This window comes from Anarhichas minor, unplaced genomic scaffold, assembly GCF_050575085.1.
Source record: "Anarhichas minor isolate MPS153535 unplaced genomic scaffold, ASM5057508v1 ptg000045l, whole genome shotgun sequence".
In the NCBI taxonomy this organism is placed as follows: Eukaryota; Metazoa; Chordata; class Actinopteri; order Perciformes; family Anarhichadidae; genus Anarhichas; species Anarhichas minor.
In genome coordinates, this window is record NW_027466491.1 from 10,664,902 (window position 1) to 10,682,500 (window position 17,599).

Genomic DNA, 17,599 nt, shown 5'->3' on the forward strand with positions numbered 1-17,599 from the left:
CACGGTGTATAAATACTACAAGTTACAAGTAAAAGTCCAGCATTTAAAATTGTACCAAGTAAAAGTACAAAAGTTATTAACTTATTACGCAAAATGACCCAATTCAAAATAATATCTATGATAGTATTGTACTATGATTATTGACGCATTAATGTGCTCATTACTTTAAGGTTGCAGGTAAAGGTGGAGCTCATTGTAATGACTTGATCTACTGCTGGTAGTTTGTGATGCTCCTCCAATGATCAATAAAGTTTCATCTGAACCTTTATTACGACATCATAATTCATTAGTTGATTTATATTTTGTATTAATAATCTGAATCTGCAAAGTAAGTATATTTATCAAAAATAAATGTATATCTTCATGAATAAAGTAGCATCAAATGGACTATAAGTACCGGACAAATGCAATTCAGCAATTCAGCAATTTAACAATTTAACAAATTCAACAAATTTAACAATTTAACAAATTTGAGACCAATGCATGCATTTGATTTTTTATTACAAAAATGTAATAAAATAGAAAAGCAATAATATTAACACCAGTGAAACAGCATGAAATAAAAACTAGATTAGCTACGTCGTTACTTTCAACCACTGCTAACCAGCTAGTTAAAGTATGTAAGTACAATGTTATTCATGTTGTTTCTTCTTCTGCTACTGGTGAGTTTGCCGCTTTAAGATTTGGCGCCACCAGCTGGACTGGAGTAACGCCGACTCACGGAGACACATTCATGTGACCAGCGTAAATAAAAGTATCTGGATTTAATCCGGGTATGAAACACTCGAAAATAACGTACAAACATCATAAACATTATTTCAGCAAAGACATTTCTCAGTCTACACAATAAAAAAATAGGATTGTCACAGTAGCTTGTATTTACAATACGTACACACATTTACCGTACACACACACACACACACACACACACACACACACACACACACACACACACACACACACACACATAAGGGTTTTTTATTAAGTAAATTAGGTTTTTTACTCCTGATGTTTCCACCATTTTCTGGTGAATTAAACTTTTAGATTGTAGCTTTGTATGTTCATATTGTTATAATAAACATAATGTTAAAAAGATGCATGTTCACATTTAATCAGCTTAGTGATGACATGGTTTGACACTTTCAGAAAGTTCCTAAATTCTGTGTTTTAACAGCAGATATTTGGTGCGATGTGATCACTAAATGTTTGTAATATAACCCCAAAACTCAGCAGTTTGGCCCTTTAACGTGTTCTGGTATCAGATGAACTGCTGGTTTTGGTATTTATTGATGTGATAGTGAGAACTTCATCAATTTTACAGGAAATAATTATTTAAAAGCACCAGTTTTGTGTTTTTTAAATGTATTTTTGTATCGCTGGACGTCTTTCTGTATCTGAACGTGAGCTTCTTCACTTTTAGGTCTTTAGTCCCGTTTGTCCTCTTGACTCTTGTTTTTCAGTTTCGGAGATCGACTGTGACGAAACTCACAAGGACGCTGCAGTTTTCACACACACTCGCAAAAACACATTAGTTGTGGACACACACACACACACACACACAGACACACACACACACACATACACACACACACAGACATAATGCTCAACAGCATTTGGTAGAACATTTGGTTGGATGTTTGGTAACACAGTGCTGTAAATCGTGTCATATTTCAAAATAAAAGCTGCTGACTGCTGGTAATGCGTGTGTGTGTGTGTGCACTCTGAAATGAAGCCTTGGCTTGACGAATCAGAGAGTTGATATTGTTAAAATCCTGGACAGAGACAATTTCTTTGTTCATTTATCTTTATGTCTTTTATCTTTTGATTTACTATTTTTTTTTACTTTATGCGTCTCTGCTACATTTGCTACCACACAGTCTGCAGTGTGTGTGTGTGTGTGTGTGTGTGTGTGTGTGTGTGTGTGTGAAGTCTTTGACTCACCTGCCAAAAGTCTGGCGGCTATAATAATTCATCAAAATTAATACTTCACTCAAGTTGATTATCGCATGTATTTTCTTTTAAAATTAAAAAGCACACACCCTCGATTAAATGCAACCTTGAAGTCCTTTTGCTTTGATCTGATTGGCTATCATCTGAGAGAGAGTACGGTGGCCATCTGGGACAAAAGAGACCAAATAATAGGCGTCTCCTGTAGAGGGTTTTACACAATAAAGGCAAAAGACATTCTTCCAAAAATACTAAAAAGAAAAACGAGACAAGACTGAATCTAACCAAAGAGTTCAGGTGAGTCTTTGGCAGGTGAGACCTTTAGATGCCGTGTTTGTGTGTGTGTGTGTGTGTGTGTGTGTGTGTGTGTGTCAGTCTATTGATGAGGAACAACAAACGGAACTAAATGTGTCTCGCTCTTTTGTCTTCCTCTCTCCTCCTCCTCCTCCTTCGTGCCTCTGACCGCCACCAGTGCCTGCGTCGAGTCACACGACTGTTTCTCCGCATCCTCGTCGTACATTGAATCCACCATGTCCGGCCTCGACCTTCCTCCTCCTCCTCCTCTTCTTCCCCTGCAGAGTCCGGGTACCGCCGCTGCCCCGCAGGTGCGTTTGGTGAGCGCCGCCAGCTCCTGCCGGGCGAGCGGGTTGAAGAGGAGGTAGAGCAGTGGGTTGACGCAGGCCGGCAGTGGCGCCACGAGCAGCAGCACCCCCTTCGCCGCCTCTGGTCCGGCGGCGGGGAGGCGCAGCAGCGAGGAGAAGGAGAGGAAGGCCACGGGGAGGTAGAGGAGGCAGTCGGAGAAGAGCAGCCAGGCTACGTGTCGAGTCAACGCTGCCTCCTCGTCGGCGGCGGCGGGCGCAGCTTTGCTGGCCCGACAGTAGAGACGAGTGTAGGCAAGAGTCATGAGGAGGAAGCACAGCGAGTCGAGGAGCACCAGGGAGACGGAGAGGGCCAGGGAGGAGGAGGAGGAGGAGGAAGGCAGCGGCAGACAGAGGGAGGTGCTGCTGTGTCCGGCCACCAGGGGGGGCAGCGTGATGGCCAGGCCCAACAGGAAGCACAGACAGACGGCCAGACGGACGGAGAGCGGCGACGAGGAGCGACCTGGAGAGAGAGAGGAGAGTGAAATCAGACAACACTTTCCAGATGTGTGTGTGTGTGTTTTTATGTTTTTGTGTGTGTGCATTTTTCTCACCAGTGTGTCCGTCCGGTTTGTTGTGGCGGCGTGCGGCGGCGGCGGCGGCGGCGAGGCATCGCTCCAGAGCGGCGACCGTTAACAGGAAGAGGCCGGTCTGAGACGCAAACACACACAGGAAGCCGCTGAGGCGACACAGGAAGCTGCTCTCCCACCTCGCCCCGTACCTGCAACACACACAAGGGACAAGAAACGTCTGACTTTTACTTTGAAATTACTTGTTTATGAAGTGCTTTTTGGCAATTTTAACAGAAAGGGTAAATTATAAAGACTATAAAAGTGTTTTTATAGATAAGATAAGATCAGAAATAAATTGACATTTCATCAGCTGCTGTTTCCAACAATAAGTCTTTAAACTGATGGAAAGATGGAATAAACCTATTCACCATGTTAACAGATCTCAGCTGCTAACTTAATGAGTACAATGTTAGCAACAGAAATGATGGACGAAGCTATGAAAATAAGATCCAGGCCGTAATAAACCAAAAATATCTGCACGATTAATTTATTGTTTTTAAATGACGTTGGATATAAAGAGGAAATAAAATTGAATTCTGTATATTCTAATATTATCTACCTACTTCTTTCTCAGTGAAGCATGCGACTTTAAAAAAGATATTAGACACTTATTTTTGTACTTTCTTGCACTTTACTACAGTGCCAAGCATTCCCCAACTTCACAATTTTCCCATTGTTCCAAAATTGGCCAGATATTCCAGCTGTAGAGTCCTTTGTGTTCTCAAGATTCCCAAAAGTTTCACAAGAGATTCCAATTTTTCTAGGGTCCCCACAATCCATAGAATTCTCAAAGTGTCCACAATCCCAAATCTGTTCAGTACCTCCAAAAACTGCCAAACGTCCAGGCATCCACCGCCGCCAACCACCCGCTCCACACTCCCATCAGGCCGTTCACCAGGGCCAGTAGACCAATCAACAGCTTGGGTGGAGTCACTGAGGAGGCGGGGGAAAAGAAGACCGACAGGACGACCAGGCTGTTGCTGACCAATGAGAGCGCTGCGATGAGCCACACCCCTCCACGGATCAACCAGCTGCCGAGCAGATGGAGGCAAGGGCGGAACGGTCCTGGAGGAAGAAACCACACATCAGTTTACTTTACAATCAGTCAACAAATCATACATGTATTCAGGTATTATATGTAACATGTGTTGAAGTACCTGGTGCAGGGCTGCAGTGGACGGAGTGTTGAAGTTTAGGTTCTTCTTCAAACTCCATCAGGAAATCATCCCAGTCCTGATCGACTGCACACACACAGCAGAGAGAGTCTTTGACTTTTACTTTGAAATATCATTTTACTCAAATATCGATACAGCAGAGTATCGCGATATTTTACGGGGCAATATTGTATCTAAACACAGACGCCAAGTATCTTTTATTATATAAACTATAAATATTGCAAATACAAATGAAACCTTTTGGAAACGATTGTGTTGTTCTGGTACCGACATGTTGCAGGATTAGCAGGAAGTTTGTGAAAACAAAGATGGAGTTTTACTGACTTTAATAAATCCAGACGTTTGAGTAGTGTGATAATATCGTATCGCGACTGGAGAGGGTGTTTGTTTGCATCACCTTGGCTGGATAGGACGGCGGTTTCTCTCCCGGTAGAGTCTGCTGCTTCCTCTCTCTCCCAGGACGAACCTCCTCCTCCTCCTCCTCCTCCTCCTCCTCCTCCTCCTCCTCTCCTCTCACAGGAGACGAAGGCACAGCACTGGAAGGCGTAAGGAAGCTCCATCACCCTGAACAAACAAACAAACAAACAAACCCCTTTGTATATCTTTATTATGTACATGTGGAAGAAGAACTTCCTAAAACAACAATGCAGAAACTGTTTCAAGTAAAAGTCCTGCATTCAAAATGTTACTTAAGTAAAAGTACAAAAGTATCAGAATCAATTTCATTACCAGTTAAGTCTAAACACTGTCGAGTTAAATCAACTTTATTACACCTGCTGTTCAGCAGAATGTCCCTTTAAATCATTTCCAATAAACACAACGAGACAGATTAGAGTAGAGGATTCTGTGTGTGTGTGTGTGTGAGTGTGTGTGTGTGTGTTCACCTGACTCGCGGCAGGTCCTCTCGTGGCATTAACTCCATCAGCTGTGTGTTTCCGGCCAATCGCAGATGAGTTAGACTCTGCAGACCAATCAGAGGCAGAGAAGACAGCTGATTGGACGACAGGTCGCTGCAGAGAGGCACAGACAGGAACAAATAAAATAACAATAATTTACATGTGAGGATGTTTCCACGACTTCACATCACATCATGGAACAGAGGTGGAAAGTCACGAAGTACAATTACTCAAATGTCATTTTGACATACTTGTACTTGTACTTCAATATAAAACTCTTTCCAGTCCGTTGACACTGAATCTATCTTTGTACAAACCAGTGAAGACACTGTGTGATGCTGTGGTGTTAATGGTGACGTAGTCTGGTTACTCACAGTTTGATGAGAGCCGGCAGAGCAGAGAAGGAGTTCGGCTTCATTGATGACAATCTGTTCCATGATAAGTCACTATACAGAGAGAATACAGGGAGGAGTTAGGGATTCAAACCAGCAACCTTTCATCAACTTGAGTGGACATATTTCTGCCAGCCTGTTTTAGTGTTTTTAAAGGGTAGCTTCTGTGTTTTCTAACCATGTTTTTGTGTCTAAGTGACTAACGGGGACAACAATGTTGGTCCAGTATTGAACGAGAGCGCTGCAGCCACTAAATAAGCTGTAATGTAAACGCTCGGGTTCTTCTCACCGTCAATATACGTCAACTAAAAGAGCTTATTGTTGCCACTGATGGGCAACATTATGGAAAGAACTCTACAGAGAAATAGAACATCTTTCTTTACCTTTTACTTGATCTGGTCTGTTTGTAATTGTGTGTCTCGCTCGGAGAATTCTCCTTCTGAAATCTTTTATTGCATCCACATTGTTAAAAATCATCTAAACATTCAGCCATAACATCGAACATCTTTTAGATAACAATAAGCGACGCTTTGTGTTCTCCAACACAACTTCTATCTCCAACTCTCACTCATGTTTCCATCGTTGTCTTCAAGAAGACAACAAGTCCCCTCTTGCCGTTTCAGAACGAGACTTCTCCTTGAACGAGACTTGGTTAGAAACAATACCAAACGTTTGATTTTCTCTTTAAAGACACTTATTATAACGATCTGAGCCTTTAAGTTGCAGCAACAAGTACTTTTAGTGGACGCACATTGACGCTGAGTTGCCCCGAACAATTTAATCACAGCCCGTTTAGCGGCAGCCGGCTGCAGCGGTCTCCTTCAACACTGGACCGATCTAAAAACTGTTGTTGCCATAAGTCACTTAGACACATAAACATGGGGAAACAGGCTGCAGGTTGAAATACCGACGTTACCCTTTAATCTCCCAGTGACCTGTGGGTGCTGACCTGATATTGTTAAAGCATGTCAGCTTGGATTAACCACGGGTTCTCGTTTAACAGCCGGTCTTTGTTTCTAATCCCAGGACAAAAGAACTTGTGTATATAATACTCTTATTTTCTATAATACGATAATATAATAAGTCATCATGTTCAGACAAGCGGAAGCACAACAGTTCATACTTTACTATTAATGTAATTTGTTGAAAAATAAAGTTAACTGTTATTAGGAAATCTCAGATTATAGTTTAAGCGAGACATGTTTTGGGAAAGAGTACTAGAAAATTATACTCAAGTAGAAGTACTGAAATGTACTTTGAAAAAAAGTCAAAGTAAGTAATTTACAATGTGAGTAAATTGTTGCATTGTTAAATCCTATGGCGGTATATATAAAATAAACCGATTTACGGCAAGTTGCTGACTTATTGGTGTAAAGTTTCGCAGTATTTAACAACTAAATTCTTCATCAACACTCTAGTCACAGCGTAGAAACGATCATCGCTATCAACAGATGAGTAACAACTTTGTTCAGCTCATTTTCTTTCACCGATGTAGCATTAAAGCATGGGTGGAATTAGCTAGCAGGCTAACTAATAAAGAGATGGCTAGTTAGCTAGCTAGCTAATTCCACCCATGCTTTAATGCTACACCGTTTACAGATAATGAGCCCAACAGCGGGCTGCGCCTCACGGTGGTACGTTAAAAATCGAAAATATGAAAATCTACAATAAAATATGATAAAGAAACAAACTAAGAGTACGTTAAAACAAGTATGTCATTAAAGAGTCATGTGTAGTGGAGTTGTAGACTTGTGCAAGGGTACTTTTACTTCTGAGTACTTCCTCCACCACCAGTAGTATTTCTGTGTAGATCCTTGACTCTGAGCCACTTTATGGCATCATACCCGTCACATCAACAGGCAGACCACCTGGACCCGTGTGTGTGTGTTTCCATGTGGAAGTATTTATAGAGGGCATCTTCGGATCGCTGCTCAGGATCTCCAGCCTAATTAAAGTGTGTGTGTGTGTGTGTGTGTGTGTGTGTGTGTGTGTGTGTGTGTGTGCTTACAGAGAGCGTAGTGACATCAGACCGTGGAAGGTGTTCTCCTCCAGTTCCTCGATCTCGTTGTGGTGCAGATCACTGCAACACACACACACACACAGACAGACACACACACACACACACACACAGACAGACACACACACACATACACACACAAACACACACACACACACACACATTAGCGCTGATATTTCCATGACATCACGTTTATCAATCTGTTTTACGGCACACGGAGAGGTTGCGATCTGATTGGTCAAACGTGGACCACAACGGCGATAATTATTCCCACAATGCACAGCTGGCTGTACTTTATTGGTCGCCATGGTAACCCGTATAAGAACAGAGCGCGACTGTGGAGCAGATTGGAGGCTTCACAGGTCTGAAGAACTGAAGAACAGGCTTCAGGAGTAACTGAGTACACGGAACGTTACTGTAAAGACTGTAACCAGATTGGCGCATTTTGAGGTAATCCAAGGAGCAACAGAAACGTTTTAAAGTTACTGTGAGGAACTTTTAACTGGTCCTGAACCAGTCTCAGTTTAGTCCTGATCCTCTATATGAACCAGTCTCAGTGTAGTCCTGATCCTCTATCAGACCTCCATCAGTAAAGAGACCATCAGAGAGAAGATGGTCTGTTTCTATAGAGTTATTCTTGATGCTCGTCATCGGAGCCACCGATTCTGGTCGGATTCTGGTTCACCAGAACCTCCTTCAGCTCAGACTCCAGCAGAGACCGGTCCACCGTGGACAGACCCAGATCCTCCAGCAGAGACCGGTCCACCGCGGACAGACCCAGATCCTCCAACAGAGACCGGTCCACCGTGGACAGACCCAGATCCTCCGGCAGAGACCGGTCCACCGTGGACAGACCCAGATCCTCCGGCAGAGACCGGTCCACCGTGGACAGACCCAGATCCGGCTTCACCTGCAGCCTCGGACCTGCTGTCGGAGCTCCGGAGGGAGGAGGAGAGCTCAGCTCCCGGCAGCAGCAGCAGCAGCTCCTCCTCCTCCTCATCCTCCTCCAGGAGCAGAGCTTCTCCTCTCTGGGAGCCGACACCAACACCACGCTGCTGGAGACCAGGACGTATTGCTGGACTCGCTGGAGGGAAGGGAGGCACGGGAGAACCAGAACCAGGACTGAGAGGGGCAGACTGTCAGACCCTGCTGCAGTAACATGACTAAAGAGAGTCTGGTGCTCAGAGACACTACCACTTTAGTCCACAGGGGGAGACAAAACCAAGAGAAATGAAAGTTCCTCGTAGTAACTTTAATATTGTGATACTTGGATTAAGTTCCTTACTACATTTTTTAACAGGTTATTAGTAACTGTATCGGAATATTTTTTTTAAATCGACCCAACACAATGTCCAATAAAATAAAAACATAAAAATAAAACTCACATCTTCTGAACGCTCTCACAGCCGGAGAAGCTGGGAAGAGTCTGGATCTGATTATAGGAGAGATCACTGCAGAGAGAAAGTCTCAGTTGTCATCAGTCCAAAAGACACTGAAGGCATCACAGCGCAGCCTGTCAACAGGAGCTCACAGAGTATCACACGAAATATTACACATATATCGAGTGAATGGAGATGTCGGTCCACTACTTTGATCCAGACTTAAATATCTCAACATCTATCGGATGGATTGAAATCTGGCACAAACATTCAGCTCCACCTCAGGATGAACTCTCATAACTTTGGTGACCCTCTGACTTTTCATCATGTTAATATGTCCAATACTTTGATTTATGACTAAATACCTGCAGAACTAAAGTCATTCAATCAGCCTCAGCTGTAGGTTTAGTTTCCTCTTGGATGATGAAGTTCTTACATCTCAAAATGATGTGTATTAGGGTCATTGTATTCAAACTTACAGAGCCAAAGGAGAGGGTAATATTCAGAGAAAAGAACAAGATTAAAGATGTAAATATACGGGGAAAGAACTCAAATATTTTCTGAGATTAAAGTCACAAAGTTAGCCGCCGTCTGAATGGAAGTCGTGTTCTTATTGTAAGGACGACGCCTGAGTGAAGGTCCTGAAAGATACATATAAATGTTTTCTTTCACGTTCTTTTATGAACATGAATAAATATGAATATAATTAATACATTTTCTGATCCAACCGTACAAAATGAAGCGATGTCGTTCTTTGACGAAAGAAACTTAACCGAGTTTTTTCTCAGCTCCGCATTCTTTTTATTATAGTTTTTTACCGACAATGACCTTAATCTGTCGTAAATAAAAGACTCACAGCAGCTGAAGGTTTGGAAGCTGTTCACACACTGAACCAGGCAGAGAGGTGATCCGAGCTCCTGTGATAGTCCTGCACACACACACACACACACACACACACACACACACACGGTACATTATGATGTGTTCATATTAAACAATGATGAATATAAAATACATTTAGTGACCAAACCTCATAAAAGTTTCTCTCCATTCGACAGTAAAATAACAAAATAAAAGCAGAGAGAAGAAGAATGTGTGACGGTTTGTTTGGTTGGATTTTTATTTCCACCGACTGGTTCAATGTGAGGTTTCTGTTCAACACACGCTGCCTTCAGGAACCAGCGGGGACGGAGTTTAAATGGAACACCAAAAAAACAGAAGAAAATAAACAAGGAGAAAGTTACCGTCTGTCAGATAGAATAATAACCCGCTGCAGAATTTTAATAACAGCAGTTTGATTCTCAAAACACACAAGACACGAAGATATGAAGCATTCCTGTGTGTGTGTGTGTGTGTGTGTGTCTTACAGGCTTTCCAGGCTCTCGGTTCCCGTCAGATCTGGAAACTCGATGAGATCTGCTGCTCCGTTCAGAGAGCTTGAGGAAACACAGAGAAATATTAAGATAATCTGTTATATTTCAGTATCTATTTAGTTAAAAAGGGAAAATTCTGCATCTTTTCTGCAGATGTTCAATCACAGTTGAAGGTAAATTAAAGCAATTAGTTCCTCTAGAGCTCATTTGTTGACGTGGAAAGCTGAGTTCATGCTTGTGGAGCCGTGCCGAGAGGGACTACAGGTCCCATGATGCATTGCATTCCTTTGTACGGCTAATGCAGATGCAGCCTCTCTCTCTTGGGATGAGGAGACGGGACGGGGAGACGGGACGAGGAGACGGGACGGGGAGACGGGACGAGGAGTCGGGACGAGGAGTCGGGACGAGGATACGGGACGAGGAGTCGGGACGAGGAGACGGGACGAGGAGACGGGACGAGGAGACAGGACAAGGAGACGAGTCGAGGAGTCAGGATGAGGATATAGGGCGAGGAGTTGGGACAAGGAGACAGGACATCCACATTTAAAATGTGGCAAACTCTCCCTTTGATCTCAGTGTTTCTCACAGTGTGCGTAGCTCCGGCAGGTTCTGGAAGGCGGATCGTCCCACAGACTGGATCGGGTTGTCGTAGAAGAATCTATAAAAACAACAAACAGAGAGCAGACAGACAGGTTCATCGTGTCTCACTCCTCACAGAGCTGTAATCGGGCCGTGAGGTGAGTCGTGAGGTACGAACATGGTGATGAGCGACGGGTTCCCCGTGAAGGCCTGCTCCGGGATCGACTGGATGTTGTTGCTGTGGAACCCGCTAAACAGGAAACAGAACGGAGATTTTTAGTTTTCCTCAAAGATGAAACACTGGAGGAAGAAGTACTTCAGCTAAAGTACTTTAGTGAAAGTATTCTTTCTGCAGTAAATTGTCTCCTGTGACTGATGTCTAAATTCAACAATATTAGATCGTTAAATAAAAGCCTTGTTTCCTCTTTGAGACTTAAAACCTGGTATCATGATATTTACTAAAGTTTCAAAGCTTCAGACTCACAGTTCCTTCAGGTGACTCAGAGAGCGGATCGCCGTCGGAAACTCGACCAGACTGTTGTAGTTCAGATCCCTGAGAGAACGAGAGGGAAGTCAGACGTGACAGGGAATGGTGAGCTCTACACTGGGAGTTGTCACATCTAGACTGGGAGTGGTCAGGTGTCGTCAGGTTGACGTTGGGAATGGTAGCTCTAAACCTGAAATATTAGGTCACAATTTGGATATGGAATATCTGGGATCAGCTTTTATTTTGAAAATATCAAATCTAGACTCGTAATGCAGCTGTGTACTGGGTTGATCAATTCCAAATTGGGCAACTCTGGATTAACAGATCTAGACTGAGAATATTACATCAGGTCAAATTTGGACTGGAATTTACATCTACTGGGAATGTAAACGGAATACCAGATCAATACCTAGAAATATTTGACTGGGAATACCAACTATATACTGGGAATGTCAGTTCTAGATGGTAGGTACCAAATATGAACTGGGAGGGGCCAGTTATAGAATGGAAATGTCTGCTCAAGACTGGGGAAATCAACTAGAAGCTGTGAATGGTCAGTTTCCCTCTGGTAATACAGCTATGTATTGGGAATTGTTGCATCTAGACTGGAAATAACAGATGTATACAAGGAATGGTCAGCTCTAGACTGGGAAATCCAGCTCTACACTGGGAACAGGTTTATAGACTGCTTCTAACTTTCTGGGAATTGTCACATCTTGAATGGGAAAACCATCTCTAAATTGGGAATGGTCCACTCTAGACTGGTAATACCGTTATACTTTGTTTGCTGTTGTTAGCTCTTTAGTGGAGTTCTTGACGCTAAGTATCCAATATATACTGGGAATAGACACCTCTAGCCTGGATATGCTCGCTCTAGACTGGGAAAGCCAACTCTACACTGGGAATGTTTTAGCTCTCGACTACTTACACTAACTTTATACTGGAAGTGTCACTTCTAGACTGGGAATACCAGAGCTATACGGGGGAAAATCAGGTCTATATTGCTAATATTTCAGATGTATTCTGGGAATGATACCTCAATGGTAGTTCTCTAATGGAAAGGCCAGCTCCACAATGCTGTGGGAACGCTTCAGACTGGAAACGTGTTTCATGTAAATGTTTGAGTTTCAAGCTTGATGTTTAGCTCAATCCTTTTTTTTTTTGCCGTCTGTTAAGTTTGTTAAAGAAACATTTAACTCGCTCTGTTCCTTCATCACCAGTAGAGACTAGAGCATTCTACGAGTCTACACATGGCTTCAATTAGGTCCTCTCATCCATCTCTGGGAAGCAGGTGGCTATTACACACACACACACACACACACACACACACACACACACACACACACACATAGACCATGTGGAATGAAGCTGCCACATTGTGAAAATACCATTAAATTGAAATTGCTTCAGTCTGGTCCTGTGTGTGTGTGTGTGTCTGTGTCCAGAGGATGGTTTGTAACAACAATGGCTGCTACGCTTTCTGCCAAACTATTATTGATGGGATTTGGAAGGTTACGATTGACTGAGAGCTGGATAATGGGTTTTTGATTTAGTCAGTTTAAGGGCTCATGGGAGATCCAGAGGCTTTTGGGGCAATCTTAATTATCTTAATTGTGCATGCTGATTAGGTTCAATAGGTCATGCTAGTGGGTAGTCCTGCAGTAACAGTTCTCACATCGATCAATATCAGGTGATGCTCAGCTCTACACTGGGAAAACCAACTCCAAACTGTCACATCTAGACTGGCGAATACCAGATCTATACTGGGAATGGTCAGCTCTAGATCAGGTGATGTCAGCTCTACAATGGGAAAACCAACTTCAAACTGGAAACGTTTTAGATCTAGACTGCTGAAACGTACTGTCACATCTAGACTGGGGATACCAGATCTATACTGGGAATGGTCAGCTCTAGATTTGGATTACCATCTCTTGTACTACAGCTAATTTGGGAATATCAGCTGCATAAGGAATGATAGCTCTATAATGGAAAGGCCAGCTCTACAATGCTATGGGAATGGTCAGCTCTATACTTGGAAAACCAAACCTAAACTGCTCACTCTCTTCTGGGAATTGTCAGATCTAGACTGGGAGTGTCAGATCTATAAACAGAATGGCCAGCTCTAGACTAGTAATAATGGGTCGAATTTGGAATATCAGATTTAAATCTGGAATGCCAGCTTTTAACATGATACCAGATCTACACTGTTAGTGGCCAGCTCTATACTGGGAATACTAACTCTATACTTGAAATGAAAGCTCTAGATTGGGAATACCAGCTCTAGACTGGGAATATTAACTCTATATTGGAAATGAAAGCTCTAGATTGGAAATACCAGCTCTAGACTGGGATTACTAACTCTATATTGGAAATGAAAGCTCTAGATTGGGAATATCAACTCTGGACTAGGAATGAAAGCTCTAGATTGGTAATACCAGCTCTAGACTGAGAATACTAACTCTACACTGGAAATGAAAGCTCTAGATTGGGAATACCAGCTATAGACTGAAAATTTAAGTCCTAAACTTGGATTGTCAGGTTGATATTAGGAATAATCCGCTCCAGACGGGGAAAACTAACTCTAAAATGACAGTAAATGAGCGTAGTTCCCAGTGAGTTGAATCAATCCTTTAATGGATGATTGACAGGTGTCTCAGTGTTTCCCACTCAGTTCTGGTGGGTTTTTGAAAGCTCATGCTGGCCAGAGACAGCTTCAAGGTATTTTTATGGTTTAAACCTCATCCGATGTTTTGAAAGCTGGATTTTTGGGGTTTCTTCTGCTAACCACCATTTTCGTCACTTACTGGAACCAGAAAATTCTAATTTGGGTAAAAAGGGGCGTGGGCATAGATGAAGCTGAGATGGTCAAGAGAATGAAAACCACCACAGATGAAGAGCACTGACGTGTGTTTTCCTTTAAAACTGAACCGGGCTTGTTGAGTTAATTTATTTTTTTTCTGTTTTCATTTCCGTTTTCTTCTTCTCTCTCTGTTTGTGTTTGTAGTTTCAGATGAACATGAGTCTCTGGTGTGGTTTATTATTGCTGATCCTACGGGTACACACACACACACACACACACACACACACACACACACACATATGCTGTGTGTGTGTGTGTGTGCATGAATAGTAATTATGATTAGCATACAGCCAGGGCCACACACAGAGGCACACACACACTGACACATATATATACAGAAGTATTTCCAAACGAAGGCAGCATGTGTTTGTGTGTTTAAACCTGCTTCTCTGGTTGACTGAGAAAACAGAAACATTTCTATATACACACACACATTCCTCACATTATACACACACGCACCAACATAACACACACACACACACACACACACACACACACACACACACACACACACACACACACACACACACACATACACACACACACAGGTTAATCTGCCTCCATCTAATATCCAGAAATAGTTGCTAAAAAAACAGATCGCATGCTAACCGCTAGTAGCAGAAAGAGCAGCTGATACGTTACATTTTGTGCTTTTTATTTTTAATAAAAGGTTTGAATAAATCCGTCTGTCTGAGGTTTAGTTTAAGCTACTGTAAGATATTTTATTAAGTTTCCTTTCAGTGAAATGCTTTGAGTGAATCTGAGTTCCCTCTGGTAAGCAGTTACGCATTGTATATGTCTAGGGCTTTTATTGTGAAAGGTAAGAGGGGAAGAGTTGGATCTGGTCCGTGCCAAGCCCCGAGGAAAAGACTTTTCCAATAGACTTACATTGTGAAAGAATATATTTTTAGGTGTATCCCAGTACGAACACTTCATTTTTTGTCCCCTTTTGTATTTAAATAAATTGATAACTCTTCTTACTTCATCTCACTCTACTGTCAAAACAACCCAGCAGACTAGAGGACGAGAGAAGAAGAATAAAAGAAAAGATTTCCTAAAAATGTTTTGTTGTTGAGCGTTGTTTGAATAAATCCTGTTTAGTGTCCTCTACAAATGTATAAATTAAACCTCTCTGTCATCTCCTCACCCTCCATCCTGACCCCAACTTAACCCTGACTTCTTCAACTCCTCCCCAAGAGACACACACACACACACACACACACACACACACACACACACACACACACACACACGCTCACACACACACACGCACACACACACACACACACACAGTAACTCACAGCGTCTCCAAACTGTGGAGTCCGTGGAAGCAGTTCGCTCCCATGGAAACGATCCCATTGTTGTTGAGATGCCTATGGAGAAAGAGACTGATGGACTAATGAAGCAGACAAAAAGTGTGTGTGTGTGGTGTGTGTGTGTGTGTGTGTCTTTTTAAAAGGGGCCCTGGGGCCTCTCAATAAGGTTTTTTTTTTCCTTCTTTTGGTAATTTCATGCAAATTAGCTTCAAGCCGATGGGACAAAAGAAATGACAGCAGACTTCAAGGCTGCCGCGCTGAATGCCGTCACACACACACACACATAGTTTAGCATGTTATTAAGGAGCTATTACAGACAGTCAGGGACGGTCACTGGTTTAACTTAACGCAGCCACGCCGCCGAGCAACAGTACACGGCACAAACAACAACATGACCAGAGACGTAGTTGTGTCAGACTAAACACAAACCAATCTACTGACTCACCTTCTTTTAAACCAAACTGCTATCCAACTGATAGATAACTCACCCTATCTACCTAATTCACTGGCTAACTAATGGACTAACTTAGGCTAAATTATTACTGACCAACTGTCTTATAAACTAGTTAACTTACTACTGACCAACTGTCTTATAAACTAGTTAACTTATTACTAACCAACTGTCTTATAAACTAGCTAACGTATTACTAACCAACTGTCTTATAAACTAGTTCACTTATTACTAACTAACTGTCTTATAAACTAGCTAACTTATTACTGACCAACTGTCTTATAAACTAGTTAACTTATTACTAACCAACTGTCTTATAAACTAGTTAACTTATTACTAACCAACTGTCTTATAAACTAGCTAACTTACTACTGACCAACTGTCTTATAAACTAGTTAACTTATTACTAACCAACTGTCTAATAAACTAGCTAACTTATTACTAACCAACTGTCTTATAAACTAGTTAACTTATTACTAACCAACTGTCTTATAAACTAGCTAACGTATTACTAACCAACTGTCTTATAAACTAGTTCACTTATTACTAACTAACTGTCTTATAAACTAGCTAACTTATTACTGACCAACTGTCTTATAAACTAGTTAACTTATTACTAACCAACTGTCTTATAAACTAGCTAACTTACTACTGACCAACTGTCTTATAAACTAGTTAACTTATTACTAACCAACTGTCTTATAAACTAGCTAACTTATTACTAACCAACTGCCTTATAACTTTCTTACTAACTAACCGACACAGCTAAAGTTTACTTATCGATAACTGATTAGTTAACCCATTAGCTCCTTTACCTTTTAAACTAGTCAACTAGCTTACTTATTACTAACCAACTACTAGCCAACCTTTCTTCTTTTTCTTTTTTTAATTATTACTAACCAACTGTCTAACATACTAGTTAACTTCTTACTAATCAACTGACTAATATACTAGTTAACTTCTTACTAACCAACTGTCTAATATACTAGTTAACAACTAGTTAACTTCTTACTAACCAACTGTCTTATTAACTAGCTACCTTACTAACTAACCGACACAGCTAAAGTTAACTTACTGGACAACTGATTAGTTAACCCATTAGCTCCTTTACCATTTAAACAACAGGCTAGTCTACTAGCTTACTTATTACTAACTACTAGCTAACTAGCCTCTCCTTTCTTCTTCTTTAGTTATGTTTCATCTCCCCCTCAAAAGATTGATCGTCTGTTTGAGCGTTCCTGAGGATGAATTCCAGTAGATATTTGACATAAATATATTTACATAATAAATATGTTTAATATTTTAGCGTGTTTGTGCGGTACGTACAGCACCACCAGGCGGCCCAGCTTGCTGAAGGCGTGGTCCGGGACGTGGCCGATGTGGTTGAGGGCGAGCGTCATGGCCTGCAGGGCGGGCAGCTCGCTCAGGGCCGCCGCCGGAACCTCCCTCAGAGAGTTATCGTCCAACCACAGGTGACGGAGCGAGTGCAGGCCGGAGAAGCAGCCAATGGGAACGCT

At 42.0% G+C, this 17,599-nt stretch overlaps 1 protein-coding gene across 4 annotated transcripts in view; it reads right to left on the minus strand.

Moving 5' to 3' along the window:
• Positions 1–484: 484 nt before the first annotated feature.
• The window catches only part of LOC142971108 (leucine-rich repeat-containing G-protein coupled receptor 5-like), a 34,143-nt gene continuing 17,028 nt past the window's right edge, over positions 485–17,599 (minus strand). For all 4 annotated transcript variants that reach the window (XM_076111735.1, XM_076111736.1, XM_076111737.1 and 1 more), the window contains 16 exons: positions 17,409–17,599; positions 15,617–15,688; positions 11,453–11,521; positions 11,147–11,218; positions 10,976–11,047; positions 10,384–10,452; positions 9,873–9,944; positions 9,023–9,088; positions 7,629–7,700; positions 5,603–5,674; positions 5,217–5,342; positions 4,730–4,896; positions 4,315–4,398; positions 3,979–4,222; positions 3,140–3,306; positions 485–3,048 (listed from right to left, as the gene is read on the minus strand). The exon at positions 17,409–17,599 is cut by the window's right edge and continues 25 nt beyond it. In XM_076111735.1, the coding sequence (XP_075967850.1) occupies positions 2,324–3,048; positions 3,140–3,306; positions 3,979–4,222; positions 4,315–4,398; positions 4,730–4,896; positions 5,217–5,342; positions 5,603–5,674; positions 7,629–7,700; positions 9,023–9,088; positions 9,873–9,944; positions 10,384–10,452; positions 10,976–11,047; positions 11,147–11,218; positions 11,453–11,521; positions 15,617–15,688; positions 17,409–17,599 (2,340 nt within the window). In that variant the 3' untranslated portion in view covers positions 485–2,323. The remainder of the gene's footprint in view (positions 3,049–3,139; positions 3,307–3,978; positions 4,223–4,314; positions 4,399–4,729; positions 4,897–5,216; positions 5,343–5,602; positions 5,675–7,628; positions 7,701–9,022; positions 9,089–9,872; positions 9,945–10,383; positions 10,453–10,975; positions 11,048–11,146; positions 11,219–11,452; positions 11,522–15,616; positions 15,689–17,408) is intronic.